Consider the following 14633-nt stretch of genomic DNA (forward strand, 5'->3'; position numbering starts at 1 on the left):
ATTGAGTAATTTTGTCAAAGCAAGCAAAACTACTGTAATAACTCCTTTACCAATTTCATCAATAAGAAAAAAAACGTTCTCTTGAGGTTGAGAACTGATGAAGCCTCAGTTCATAGCTCTTTCAACATACAGAAATGAATTTGGCATACAAGAACAAGCAAGGTGCAGCTAAAGTTTTTGCAGGGTCTGGAGGACTCACAAGGGGTCTGTCTGCCATAGTTCCTCTGATAGTTGAAAGTTACTTATCTCCACCTAGACACTAACTTTCACAAAGCTTGTAGGAACTCAGTTAATTTTGAGACCTTTATCTCCTTGTAGTATTTGGTGAAAAACAATTTTGGCTGAAGGTTGACAAGATTCTTAGGAATAGAGGCACAGGGTGGCAGACAGACATACATGTATGCAGAGCAAGAATAAACACCTGCTCCTGTTATAGTATAGCTGTATAAATTAGGATATGATACTAAAATCAGTGGAGTGGTAGGTACTTAAGAAAATGGACAATGACTATTAGGAGAATCCATCCTGTTCTCTACAGGATTGTTTTGTATTTCAAAAGTACGACTTGGGATTCTTCCCAAAGAGGTGGGACATCAATAGGCCAATGGAAGTTCATTCACACCAAGGCATGTAGCATGGGCAACGAACAGGAGGAGCTGGAAACTGTGCAGCTGGAAAACTATGATTAGTTGAAATAATGGAAAGTGTTAGTTTTGCAGCTGGACTCGATCTTAATGTTCTTTTCAAACCTAAGTAATTCTATGATTATATATTGCTTATTTTGAATGTGCTGTGCACAGTTCTTGATTAAGACAAACTGTTTGGATAGATAGAAGTGAAGAAGCAGAGAAACAGTCTAGAGATTTTCTCACTCTAAATTTTAAATTCACAAAATTTTGTGTTTAGGGGATATTGCTATGGGGAGAAATTTCCATATAAAGCATGCTGAATATTTTCAATAGGAAATTATTTTTTTAAATTAGAAAAGTAATGGATTCAAGTACTCCAAAAGTATTGGAGTCAGTGTTGTTATTGAGATGCAGAACCAAGATTTAGTTTAATTTTTTAAATATTATTTGCTGCATGACTCTCCGTCCAAGCATTATCTAGGGAAATAATAAAAACTGTATCCCCAAATACAGAATTTCATGGAAATGAAATGATCAAACTTTAAAAGACAGCCTTCAAAGTAAAGCACATCTACCAGCCACCTAGCCATGTATTTAATTCAAAGTATTTTTATATTTTGATAACCTAAACTAATTTTTCACACAATGTGTGAAACATCTTTGTTTATTTTGCTGAGACAGCTGGAATGTTAAAAGATCATTTAAACTTGTGCCATACAATCATTTTGGTAGAAGAAAAGTTGATATCTCAGGCAAAAGCTGAAGACATAGCTTTTATATGTCATTTATATTCTATATGTGTTTCTTATGACTACAACAAAAAACCTTTTGTCGTAGACCTTTAAAAAAAACCCAAACTAATCAAAGTTTCATTCTGCGTTTTTGTTCTCTTTATCAGTTTCCAAGGTAAGAAAGTTTTGATGCAGAAACAATACACAATACAGAAACACAGAGAACTATCTTACCTTCTGGCTCCCTGATCTTACGTCCTGCTGCAGATTTTCGTAGCACACTCCTTCCTGAGTTGAACAAGCTAGTTAACTCATCAAGGGGACTGGTCAATGACCTTGAGTTTGCAGGGTTGTATGCAAATGAAGACGATGAATTTGAGTTCAATTTCCTGTGATCTGCTCTTGCCAACTTTGGGGAGTAAGGCAGTTTGGAGAATGGAGAAGATGAGCATCCAAGCTGAGCAGGATTGGTTCTCTGAGGTACTTTTGACAGATCTGAATTTGTACCTGTTTTCCCCGCATTAATCAGAAAACTAGCACAAGTCTCTGGAGGAGATGCAAAATGTGTGGAAGCCCGGTAGGAAGCTGGAGGTGGTACAGGAGGAGGTGGTGGTGGCAGTGGAGGAGGTGGTGTGGAAGGAGGAGTCACTTTGGTGGAAACACTGAACACAATCAAGCCTGGAGATACTGGTCTTTCATTCTCCCCTTTCTGGCCTTTGGAGTACTGGGGTGATATTGGACTTGAACCTTCTGACTGCACAGGGTATTTTAGGTTGGTTTCCAAAACAGGAAGCTTTTTGACCTCCAGTGGTGTTAAAGGTGATTCATCAGAAGCAGGTGAACATGTGACAGGGGTTGGAGGGAATACAAGAAGTGGTGGTCTGTGGGGGAGCAAGTTGGGGAAAGGGGCTGGAATGTCACATGAATCTTTATAGATCAAAGCTGCTTGACTGCTTCCATCCAATGTTCCATCTTCAATGTTAATATTTTTTTTGCTTTCAAACAACAGAGGAGGAGATCCAGTCACCACTGGAATTATTCCATTACCATTGCTTCCTTCTTCTGGCAGAAAATACTTCATTTCTTCATATACAGACTCTCCTTGTTCTGGACTCTCTGCTTCAGCAGAACTGCTTTTCACAGCATTCCCTACCATTTCAATATAGACAGGCTCATTTTCCTCCTCTCCTTGTGACATAAAGAGATTCAGAACGCCATGTTGTGGTCCATCAGTAGAAGCTGCTCTTTGTACTGCCACGGTGTCATAGACACCTGGTTTAACTACTGTGCTTGCTTTTTTTACATCCCCAGGCTTTTGGCCAGGTATTTCTTCGTAAGAGCCACTAAGTTTTGTATTTGGACTTCGCTTTGGTTTTCTGGGAGGTATTTTTTTCATGGTACTATAGTCATCACTGTGTGGTCTTGGACGGGTCAGTACTAGGAAAGTGAAAAAGGTCTGTGTTATTACCAAGTTAAAGTCAGTTTTTTCTTACACTGGTCTAGTACTTTAGCCCTCAAATGTTGTCCATTTAGTTCTACAATAAGCAGCAGTCACAATCACAGGACTCCAAGCAAAAGTGTAAATACTTCTAGGAATAAAATACAGAATTTTCAGCTACCCAACCACAGGCTTTTGCTACCTGAGCATATAATCTGCTTTGGTAATCTCTACTGCCAGTAAAAGATGAGAACTCGCACCTCAGAAAGTATATCTTGAATCCAAATGTGCACTGCAAGATCTGTAACACATGGAAATATGTGCTTGTTTTTCCTTTGCTCCAAGAGAGAGGGGCATGCTTTCAACTAGGAGTCAGCACAGTGCTACTTTGACAAATATGTGATTGCCAGTAAACGAAATGCCCCTCTTTTATGTAATATCTCTAAATCTCTAATTATAGGATGATATTATGCCCCTCTCTTCTTTGGTACTGCAGGTGTGGAAATAATTTATAACTTTAGGGAGTCCCATAGCCTAAGGGCAAATCCCCAAGTGAGTGTACATTTAACTAAACTAGATGTCTCTTTATAGCCTCCAGGCATGTATGGAGTGAAGAGACTAGATACCTAGATGATTAGTCTTTTAAGATCAAAATTAGATCGTATAAATCAGAGTTAGTTTTGGACAAAGATACAAAACAGACATAATTCCTGGAAAATTACTACATGGCAGAGAAACTCACCCTATTGCTTCATACATATAAGAACTCCAAAATTGTTTTGTGAGTATATGTAAGCATTATTGTTAAGACCACACATACATATATAATTTTTTGTTATTTCAAAACACCTCTGCTAGAACTTCTTGGTTAAATCTCTTGCAGATTTGGATACAGAAAGATTAAATTACTATGGACCTCCTTAAACCATACTAACTTAAAAGTATGTTGGGTGTAGCTCATGTCTTCTTACAAAGAGCTTGAATGGGCAAGGAAGAGGTTAAGAAAAATGGACTTTCACCTAATGAACTGGACATGAGAACAGTAATTATTTTGAGAGAGGGAGCTGCAAAGATTTCTATCCATTGTATGCAGGACTAGTGAGTTATAGAGAGCTTTAAACCCAGGCTGAAGGATCTTCCTTGATAAACTTTGAGGATCATTTACACAAAACACGATAAGTCAGGCTTATCAAGGAAAGCAGAATGCATTAATTTCCTTCATCTTCTACCCATTCATTTCAAAGGTAAAGGAGAATAAAACAAGTGAACTCTATGCTATGTGCACCCTAATGAACTGAGATACTTTGGGACACTTGCAGCACTTTCCTTCTAAACAAAAATCACTGTAACCAAATTATGGCAAAAAAGATTGGCAAGCAAACACTGAATGCATAAGTTATTAATGTAAGCGTAGAGACAATGTAGGAGAAAGTTTAATGTTTAAGTCAGTGAAACTCAAGATTTGAGCATTCTGTTTTAATGATGTAAGATAGTCTAACAATTTAAAAGGTGAAATAAAATAGTCAGTGGGTTAGAAAATCTCATGTTGACACATTACTTGTTTCTAGAGAGAGTTCTACAAATAGGTTTTGATTTTGTCAAACTGGGCAATTAGAACACATGAGTATTATTTGCTGATTTGGGAATAAATGACAAATTGGCTATTTTTATTTACTGCCACTGAAATATTTCAAGGAAGCAGGACCTCTCAAAGGCATTTGACTGTGTTTAAAAGGATCAAAGTGAGAAGAATAAATCAATAACTCAGAGTAGCATTTGCGACTGTCTCTGCCTTTATGTCTAACCTTCATTAGCTGTTTCCTTAGAAGCTGCCGACAAGCAAGCACTAACAGCCTCGTAGGAGGCACTCAGTCGTGTGTTGGGGTCCCTCTTTGGTTTGGGAGGAGGCTGTTTCCTTGGTGATGGCAGGCTATTGCTGTCGTCCATGCTGAAAACAGAGTGCAGGGAGGGGGATCTGATGGATGACCCAGCCGCAGAATGCACCAAGCCATCCACTGCCATGGGGACGGGGACGGAGCTGGAGTGAAAGTGCTTAGATGTTCGACAGCCGGCAAAGCTGTCCTCAGAGACCTTCCCACCCTTGTCTTCAGCTCTGAAAACACAGAAAAGAGGCCCAGATGCATTATTCAAGCAATAACAATGAACCTGTTCATGCAAATGTAACAACAGCTTTTTGGTAAATAATCTCACAACTCCCCTGCTGTGTCGAGGGGATGTGGGTAGTAATCTTCTGACAAACAAATCCAGATCAAGCTGCTAGCTTTCTTCCATTTCCTGCTTCATGATAAATCAGGACACCGGCCCTTTTTTACACAAATGCAGCCTTGCTTAAGCAGTCTCATGTTGTTGACCAGACATTCACTGAATGAATTGTTCACACTTTGATTGCTACGCACAATCAAAAGCTGGGTTTTTAATCTGAATAATAATTTCTGGGAAATCCATTTTAATAGAAAGTTACTGAGGCAGCAAATGCTGAGCCTTTATCATTATTTTCTAAAAAGACAACTATAAATTCTATTTAGATAATGCAAATCTTTAAAATATTAGGTGACCTTTTTAACCAGCTACATTGGCTGCTTGAGCAATTCCACCCAGTTATCCTTGTCTTCCAGTTTAAACTTAATTATTAATTATTACTTTTAATAATAATTTTTATTATTGTGATGTTATGTTTAGTTGTTTCAATTACAATCCAGTTTTTCAATTTTTCCCTATTTTTTCCTTTGTTATTTGAATACATATTGAGAAATAACCTTCCAGCTGCTCCTGACCAATTGATTTTTAACAAAAATTCTTCAAACATTTTATTCTTCCAAGAATGAAAACATTGATACCCTTTCAACTCAGAGTAGTAATGTAATAGATAGAAGATGTCTATACTGCCATTTTTCAAACAAATCCCCAAGCATTTGTCTTTTTAAATTGTATTTCTGCATGGCAAATCACCAGCAGAGCTGAAATTCATGCACAGGATATAGCCAGCTGCCCATGTAGCAAATGAAATAGCAAAAGATGAAAGCATGGTGCTCAGTGGATAATTTGTTTTTGCTGTAATGTTTAATTACAGTCTTTCCTACAAAGGCATTTCCTCCAATATGTAATCACTGGGATATTTGAAGCTAATTAAACAGATGCACTGCCATTTTCACTTTTATTAAAGTCACTGACAAAAACAATGATAGCAAAGGGAGTTGTTCTGGATGAAAATTAAGTTCCTATGGAAAAATAAACATTTATATGTCCAGCAAGTTATGGACACATTCTTTCTATTCACACATACTGATTAACTGCTAATGCTAACTCTGCCTACACAGCTGTATAAGAGAGAAATCAGAGACTCAGTTCCTAGAGAATGGCTCTCCATCATTTACTGGATTTGTAAAATAGATACTCCTGAAAATTTTGATGTGAGTTGAAAAAAACCAACATTTGCCCATTTTTAAATAAAAGCATCCTCCTCACTGTTTCAGTGAGAAATCAAGATTTATTATTCTGGACTTTAATATCTGTTTTTCATTACCTTGGCTATTTCTCAGTGTTGGTATTTTAAGTCAGAGAAATTTTTCCTTGGCTTGTTTGGTCTAATGAAGTTAAACCATAATCTATCATAGAATTAGAAGTATTTCTGCAAAAAATAAGTGTTCAGAGACTTGAATAAGTTCCTCTAAGTTCAGTGCCCCCCCAACAGGATATGGTAGTCTCCTTAAGTTTCTAGAATTAATTACCTGACATACAGGGAAAAGATATGACCTGATATTAACTTGAGATGAGCATATACTTGAGAATCCTCTTGCAATCCTTCCATCATTTCTATTACTTTCTAAGCAGGGAAAGGAATTCACAAAAACTGAAGAGACTCATTAGTTCTCCACAGCAGGTATTTCTCATCTTACCTTTTCTGGCCTTCTTCTGGCCTGTTTCTAGCCTCTCCCTTGTCCCTGTGGTAAGCAGCGTTCATCTCGTTGCGGAGCCGGTCATTTTCCCGAGCAATGTCAGAGGCATTTTGAATCACCAAGTTGTCATATGTTTTCAATCCCATATCCTCAGCATTCTGCAAGAAGCTTTTGATTGAGGTGACCTCTTGCTGTTTGATGCTCCTCTTCTGCAGCAAGCGCCGGCGAGCTAGAAATCCTCTTACAACTGCCATAGTGGAAGGAGAAAATATGGACCAGTGAAAGACAGCTAATTGGGGAATTAATATCACTGTGGTTTCTGCTGTAAACATGGGCAAGCCAAGTTCAGTTAATATCTTATACAAATTAGGAAAGAAATCTGATGGCATAAATAACATAATAAAATGGAGCTCTTTCTGTTTTCTACTGACAGTGCTTAAAACAAAGTAGTGACAGTAAATTATTAAATTTGAGCCATCAGAACTCAAAATGTTTACTTTCACTGAATGCTAGGTTTTATTACATTACAACATAGATGTAATAGAGTGTATACATCTTACATATGCATAATGCAAGATGTATACTACAGATTATGAAAGCATACATTTACACTGCAAAGGCCAAAAGATAGTTTGTTTCAAAATAAAAGCCTGGATAAATTAATTGCAGTGAATGCTGTAGGAATTAAATGACTGCTGGTGGTCAGCTTTAAAAAATGCTTTAAGTGTTTCAATGTACCTAATACCTCATCAAAATCACAAGATTTTTTTTTGTTTGACTTAAAAGACCTTTCACTGCTCATTTCCTTTCAGCTAAAACAATTAGATTAATTAAATGCAAATTTCTCAAATGTATCTGTCACATCATATCTGCACTTTTCAGGTAGAAGTTTTCATCTACATTGCATCAGCTTCATTTATCTATTAGGCTTTTTCTTCACAGTCTTTGTCAGCTTTATGCTGGGAAAAGATTTTAGTGCATCTCCTATAACAGCTTTCTGTAGCACTTTCCTATGTAAGTACATTCATTACAACAAATCCTACCCAAATACCAGCCAGTATCCTGGATTTTCTGAAGTACAGTTGATCAGAAACACACGGCACAGGGGCCTCTGTGCCCATAATAAATTAGGCACCATTTTAATCCCAGCACCTGCAACAGGTGGTGTCAATATTCTCTGAACATATGCTTTGGCTTAGAAGGCAGAAGTATGCTAACTGAAAGCACTGTGTTTGTGTGGCTGTTTATTTTTTAAAGTTCCACATGTTTCCTTCCAGATGTTGAACCACTGCTGGGTATGTCATAGGGAAGAACCTGTTTTAGAATTACTTGTCTGTTGCCTTGAATAGTCTTGATTTTCATCAATTTATATGAATCAAAACCAGGTCAAAATTCATCACTTCTTATGGTTTCTCTCTTTCTCGTCAATTGAAAGCTTTTCATCCATGAAGTTAGCAGACAACAGCCTGGGTAAGGTATTTGTTTGAGTTTGGGAGAAGATACCGAGAATGCTGATTGGAGGATAAAATGCATTAGGTATTTACAACAACATAGTTAAATTTCAGATTTAAGATTACTGCAGAACAACATTAAATGGTTGCACAACAACATTAAATGATGAAGAATCAAGCTGAAATAATCTAAAGGAAAAATGGAAACAGAGAAAAATAAAACTAGTCTATGAATACAAAATGTTATTGAATAAAAGAAACAGCTAAAGCATAGTGTAATGTAAGATACTTTCTATCATCTTCTAGTGCCTTGTTTAGACACTAAAAAAAAGATTTCTTTGGTAGACATGCTCAGCACCCAACTGACAAGATATAAGAAATTTGTTAACATGCTAATAGTGCTTCTATCCAAAATTCACTGCTTTTGAAAACCTTCAAATTCAGATAGTTTAAAATAATTTCTAATAATAATTTATGATAGACAGCTTTGAAGGTTTGTACTTTTATAATAACAACAAATTAATGCATTTAATTATATTCCATAAAATCTGACTTCTTTAAACTCTGAAACATTAATGCTTATACCAAATTTACTTGAAAGGGAAATTAATAGTACAGTTATTGTTTACAATTTTATGAGACTATTCATAATAAAGATGTTACTGAGTCTGAATCTAAGGGTTACTGTTGCAAAAAGAATGAATACTTGCATAAAATATTATCAGAGTTCACTGCTCATGAATATAAAAATTTTGAAAAAGCTTAATTATAAAAAAATGCTTTTTCCTAAAATATTCTCTTTAAACCTAACTTCTGCAGAGCAAAAATAAGCATCAAATCCTGGGTGATTTTGAAAAAATTCTTAAATATTTTAAAGTAACATTTTTACAAGAGCCTGTGTGTCTGTGTATGTTTTTAACTTGACAAAAAATTGAACAAATATTGGCAACGCCACCAAGGTTGGTTAAAATAAAGAAATTAAGAGATCACTTCTCTGATAGGATTGTTAGCAGGCATGAATGAACATCTTAGAGTAGCCTGCTAGAATGGTCCAGTAAAATGAGATCCAGTACAGCTACTTAGGATTATGCTTTTTCACCAAAATGAAGGAGAAACATTCAACAAAGCTTTACTAGGAAGGGTTGGCAGATAGACATCCCTCCTTTGCATACATTTTCATGAACTAAGTAGTTCAGTTTTCTCATTAAGTGATAGATATTTCTCCACACTTCCTTCTCTATGAGAACATATGAAAGATTTTGGTTTCGGTTAAATACAGAACAATTTTATAACCTAAAAAACTGCTGTGAAATGAAACTCTCAGGTCCTAGACTTTTACTGCTTAGTTTCATCTACTGCTGTTGGGTACTATGATTGCCTTGCGAAGTTTGCTCCTCATTTATGTAGATCTAAAATAATTTTCATTATGAAAATTAAAATAATTGAGGTTAGCACCCATAGGGCAGAAAAATACCTAGTACTTTAGAGTTCATCTAAGGATGAGGATTGGAATAATCAAAATTCCAGTAGACCACAGATCTGGGTTATATGAGGAATTTATTAACTATTGTGTGTACAATGTATTCAAGTTAATTCCTCATCTACATGAACTCTGATGGAAGAACTTCAGCATGATTGCTCTTCCTATGAGTACAAACAATTTGCACAGCAATTCAGGTCAAAATGCATCATATGTAGTTCTCATACCTGCAGAAAAAAATATGACAAGGTCTTTAAACTCACAGATACAGTTTTATGTAAAAGCGCTTCTACACATGCTTTAGTTTGACCCATTGCTTTGCTTGTGTAAGATAAGTTTCAGGATACCAGGAAGAACTTATATGGTCTGCTTTGTTTTGGGTTTTCCTCCCCCAAACCTAGAAGAAGGGATTGCTAGTTAGATTTGAAGTAAAAGGAGTTGTAGGAATTTTTGTTTCCCCTTAAAGCTAAACTCTTATCTAGGTATATGATGTTACATTTAAAGCCTGATACATAAATTAGAATCAGAATCAGAATATACTGAATTGGAAAGTACCCATAAAGGATCATCAAAGTCCAAATCTTGGCCCTTCACAGGACACCCCAAGAATCACACCATGTGTAACTGAGAGCATTGTCTGAACAGTTCTTGAGCTCTGTCAGGCTTGGTGCTGTGTCCACTTCCCTGGGGCACTTCCAGTGCCCAACAAACCTCGAAGTTGCATGATGATCTCTTGGGTCCTGTCACTGGTCTCCAGTGAGAAGAGATCAGTGTCTGCCCTTCTATTCCTCATGAGAAAGTTGTAGGCTGGTGTGAGGTCTTCCCTTAGCCTCCTTTTCTCCAGACTAGGCAGGCTAAGAGACTTCAGCTGCTTCTTGCACAGCTTCCCCTCAATGCCCTTCACCATTTTCATAACCCTCCTTTGGATGTTTTTTAACAGCTTTATTGTTTGTTATATTGTGATTATTGACTAATTTGGCTATTATTCAATGTGTTTTTAGGACAGGTCTAGCTTCCAAAGTCCCCTGCATGTAAAGGGCAAGGGTACAAAAGTGCATTGGGACTGACACCATTACTCACTAAGCATCACTATGTCAGTGTAAAGTATATGGATACCAATTTTAGGATAACATAAGGACAGCATACTGGTACTCTATTCTATTCCAGACCTGCCAAAGCTCTTTGGCATGCTAATTCTACAAGTTTACAATTGGACCTCTTTGCAAAAGGCAGCTTTTTTCATGAGCTAATGACACAAGGTTGACGTCTAACTACTGCTTACTCATCCAAGTTCCTAATTTTCTCAGGTTTCCCAGATCATAAAAAGCATGCAGATGAGACATAGCTTTAAACACACTTTTGGAAAAAAAGGACTTTTCAAGTTACTCTAATTAAGGAGGATAGAAGCAAAACCAAGAAAAATACTTTGTAAGGAGCCATGAAGCCCTATTTTCTTCATTCTTTAGGCAGGCTTTGGTGATCTGCTCCCTTACTTCTGTAAACCATGGACATATCTGAGGATGTTTTAAATTTTGGTGTAGGGTTATATTGAAGCATTCTGTTTGCAATTTGTATTCTGAAAGGTAAATATTTTCTTTCTTTGATAAGTCAGCATAAGAAGGTAAAGAGGATTAACTGGTATTGCTTTTCAAAATGCGTAAATACAATAGGGTAATTTGCATTAAAAAAATCATGCCCAAGTTATAAACTCAGCTGAACTGTGGCATCTGTTACCTGTGATTCTCCATGTTCATTTCTGAACTGTTACCATTTGGATTTCCCTTGCATCAGGTTTTCTCTTGACTTCCTCTTTTTCACTACATGCTTACAACGAGGAATAGATAATTAAAATGAAAGGGGTTTATGTTTCTTAAATCTACAATATTATGTGTCTGACAAAAAAAAGATAAGATTTTGTATTTTTAATTTCATTTAAATAGGTGAAAATGGGAATTGTTGCAGACATCAGCCAATTAGGTAAATAATGAATGGTGTGAAAGAAGTTTCTTCAAACAAAGCAATATTCATATTTTCAGCAGTTATTTGAGAATAACAGAAAATGGAGCATAACTAACAGGAAATCAAGAGGCAGTGGATAATACCTCCTTTTAAAAATATGTCAAAAAATGTCAGTGACCTTATGAAAAATGCAGGTGTAAAATGAGGAAAAATAAACATAAAACATAAAAACATAAAAAACTAGCAGTCAAATAAGAAAGTATTAAGAAAAGGGGAAAAATAAGGGCAACTAAACACACTCACTTATTAGCTTTGTTTTTAGTGTTGATATTTTTGAAAATATTCCGATTTTGTATCACTGTTATAATATTTGATGTGCAAAAAAGAAAGTAAAGGTGATACTAATGCCTTGAAAAATCATGGAACTTACTCTGAAAAGAAAATATTCAAGATCCTCTAAGTTTTAATTACATTCAAGACTGTCATAAAATTATGTTTGACCAACAGAGAGTGCAAAAATCACTAATGCTACTATCTTGAAAATCTGTGTATATCTGTAGGGAAATGTATAAATATATAGCAACTATTCAAGGTGGAGAAAATCTCTTTGCTATGAAATATTCTGCTCCATGTATAAAGCAACAGCTCAGGAATAGTTGTTCTATAACTGTTACCTTTTTGGCAGGTTATGATTTTCTTCTGAAGCTGAAGGCACAAATCGTTGAGATGGTCAGCTTGCCAGTACTTAAGAAACACTTTTCGAACTCCTATCTAAATACCAAATACAAAAAGCAGAGAAAACATCAACAAATGAAGCCAAAACAATGACAGGTAAATAGATTTTGCATGTTAACAATCCAGCAAAAGGTTGAAATAATATCTGCAATTTAGGAACAGTGAAATGCTAATTCTGTAACAGAAATGCAGTTATCACTTGGTTGAATAAAAGATGTATTTGTAAAGGATGAACAAGCTGTCAGACAGATAGTTCCACTTCAGTTCCAAAAATATCCAGAACAAATAGTACAATCTTCAATTTAAATACAAGCTGGGGGAAAAAGCATTCTGAGTCTAATGTGTTAGACAACATAATAGAAAATAAGGTTTAGGTCTTATAAAGTAGAAGGGGGTGTGCATGAGGAAAGGTGACAAGACAAACCCATGTAGAACAGAAAATGGTGAGATAACTGCCATCTGTGGAACAGGAAGAACTTAACTGAAGTTGGAGGATGGGAGAAACTCACTGTCATTAGTGACAATGATTCCCAATATCCAGTAAAGTTATGAATCCTGGTTCCCAGCTTTGCTTACTGAAGCTATGCTTTGAGTCTCCTTTCAGGATCAAAGTCAGAGACAGGGACTCATTTGTGGAAAATAATCTCCTAAGTATTGATTCTGGTGTTGTGTAGTACCTTGGTTTAATCATCTAGTTCTTGAAGTAACAATCGTTAGATGCTCTCACTCCTTTAGTGCCAAATTTAACTAGTTAGACCAAAAGAAAACACCTTTCTTTTGATACCTTCTGAACAAGCTGAAACAGTCCTATAAAATTCCTTGTATCATCTTCAAAAGCATTCCTTTCTAATAGACTTTAAAAACCACAAACAACCTAGCAACTCCAAAACCAGCAAGTGGAAAAAAACCCAAACAATAAACCAATCATTTTTCTCAAGAGTTTTGTAGAAGTAACTTTCTTAATTTCATAGAAATAAATAGAACAGTGCCAGAAAACTGTGCTACCCTAGAAGATTCTAGCTTTTCCCTAACTATTAATTTTTTCATGGCTAATAGGCCTACTGATTAATTCATACAAGTCTGGCTAAAATTGCAGAAATTCATTCCAACTCTTGTTTGTCTCCAGCATAAAAGCTTACTCTCTTCTTATTGAGCCATCCTGCTCCACTGATGATTTTTACTTTAGATCCGGGAGATGCGTATGTGGAGGGTTAATTGCACACCCTTCCAAATTTTTTAATCCAAACACTGTTAGATTACATCCTTGTAGGGTTGGATGACAGAAAATCAGGATATATATTTCACAGCTAAACTCCATTAACTAAGTTCAGAAATTATTGTGGCAAAATTTTGTCCCTTGCCTTCCCTTCTCTCTATTGTAGAGAGCAACTATTTTGAATCAAATGTTTTAAAAAGTCTGTAATCCTGAAGTTTGAACTAACAATGATGGTGCAGTTGTTAGTCTTTTAATTAAAATCAGATGCACCGGCAAAATTAGAATGCTTCTCATTTTTTTTTTTCCATTAGTCTCTCTTTTCCCTTTAAAATAGTCCCTTTTTAATTATCAAAAAGTGTGTGGAAGTAGGTGACACAAAAGACATTTTACTTGTCTCGCCATTGTAGAAAGTCAGAAATAGGGAATAGGCTCTCTGTCTGGTGGTTAATCTGAGGCAATCTCCCTGAGATCCAATTGTGCAGTCACACGCTGCTCTTAGGGCCATGCTCTCATCTTCATTTTTCTGACTGACGACGTCTAACAAAATTTTTTTACTTTTCTTCCTCAGCTTTCAAAATTCTCTATTAATCTGGTTATCTTAACCCTTTGCTCACTGAGGTTTTCTTCCCATCCGTCTTGTTAAAACACATTCTGAACCTGCCTTATTACTAGTTTTGGCTACTAATATCTTCATTGTCTTGCTTACATTGCCTTAAATACAGATTTCTCTGTAAAAAATAACTGAATTATTATTCATATAGTTAACTGTAATTAAATTATCATGTGGTTATTATAATTACTGTTCCATCTGAGCAGCTCTCAGACAAAGCCCGAGAACAAATACTTAATAAAATTACATTCCCCTACACTGATTAAATTTTCTCTTTACACTTCACCTTTCGTTTCTAAAAATCCTCTGTATCAAACAGTTTTTTTCCTACTGTCTCAAGCCTATGCCAAATGTTCCAATTTTTCCTTATTTCTGTCCTTTGTCCTTAATTACACATAGTTCTGGCTTCTCCCCCTACTACAGCAATACTGATACTCAGACAGTAGAAAAGTGGATGAAAATTCCAG

General features: G+C 36.0%; 1 protein-coding gene across 7 annotated transcripts in view; it reads right to left on the reverse strand.

Moving 5' to 3' along the window:
* The window catches only part of MYO16 (myosin XVI), a 356937-nt gene that overhangs the window by 42380 nt on the left and 299924 nt on the right, over positions 1-14633 (reverse strand). For all 7 annotated transcript variants that reach the window (XM_031503852.3, XM_021545590.4, XM_021545595.4 and 4 more), the window contains exons 29-32: positions 12280-12376; positions 6716-6962; positions 4604-4911; positions 1595-2797 (exon numbers count right to left, since the gene is read on the reverse strand). In XM_031503852.3, coding sequence (XP_031359712.3) covers positions 1595-2797; positions 4604-4911; positions 6716-6962; positions 12280-12376 — 1855 coding nt within the window. The remainder of the gene's footprint in view (positions 1-1594; positions 2798-4603; positions 4912-6715; positions 6963-12279; positions 12377-14633) is intronic.

The sequence above is a fragment of the Lonchura striata genome, chromosome 1 (genome assembly GCF_050655825.1).
Source record: "Lonchura striata isolate lonStrDom1 chromosome 1, ASM5065582v1, whole genome shotgun sequence".
NCBI classification, from domain to species: Eukaryota; Metazoa; Chordata; class Aves; order Passeriformes; family Estrildidae; genus Lonchura; species Lonchura striata.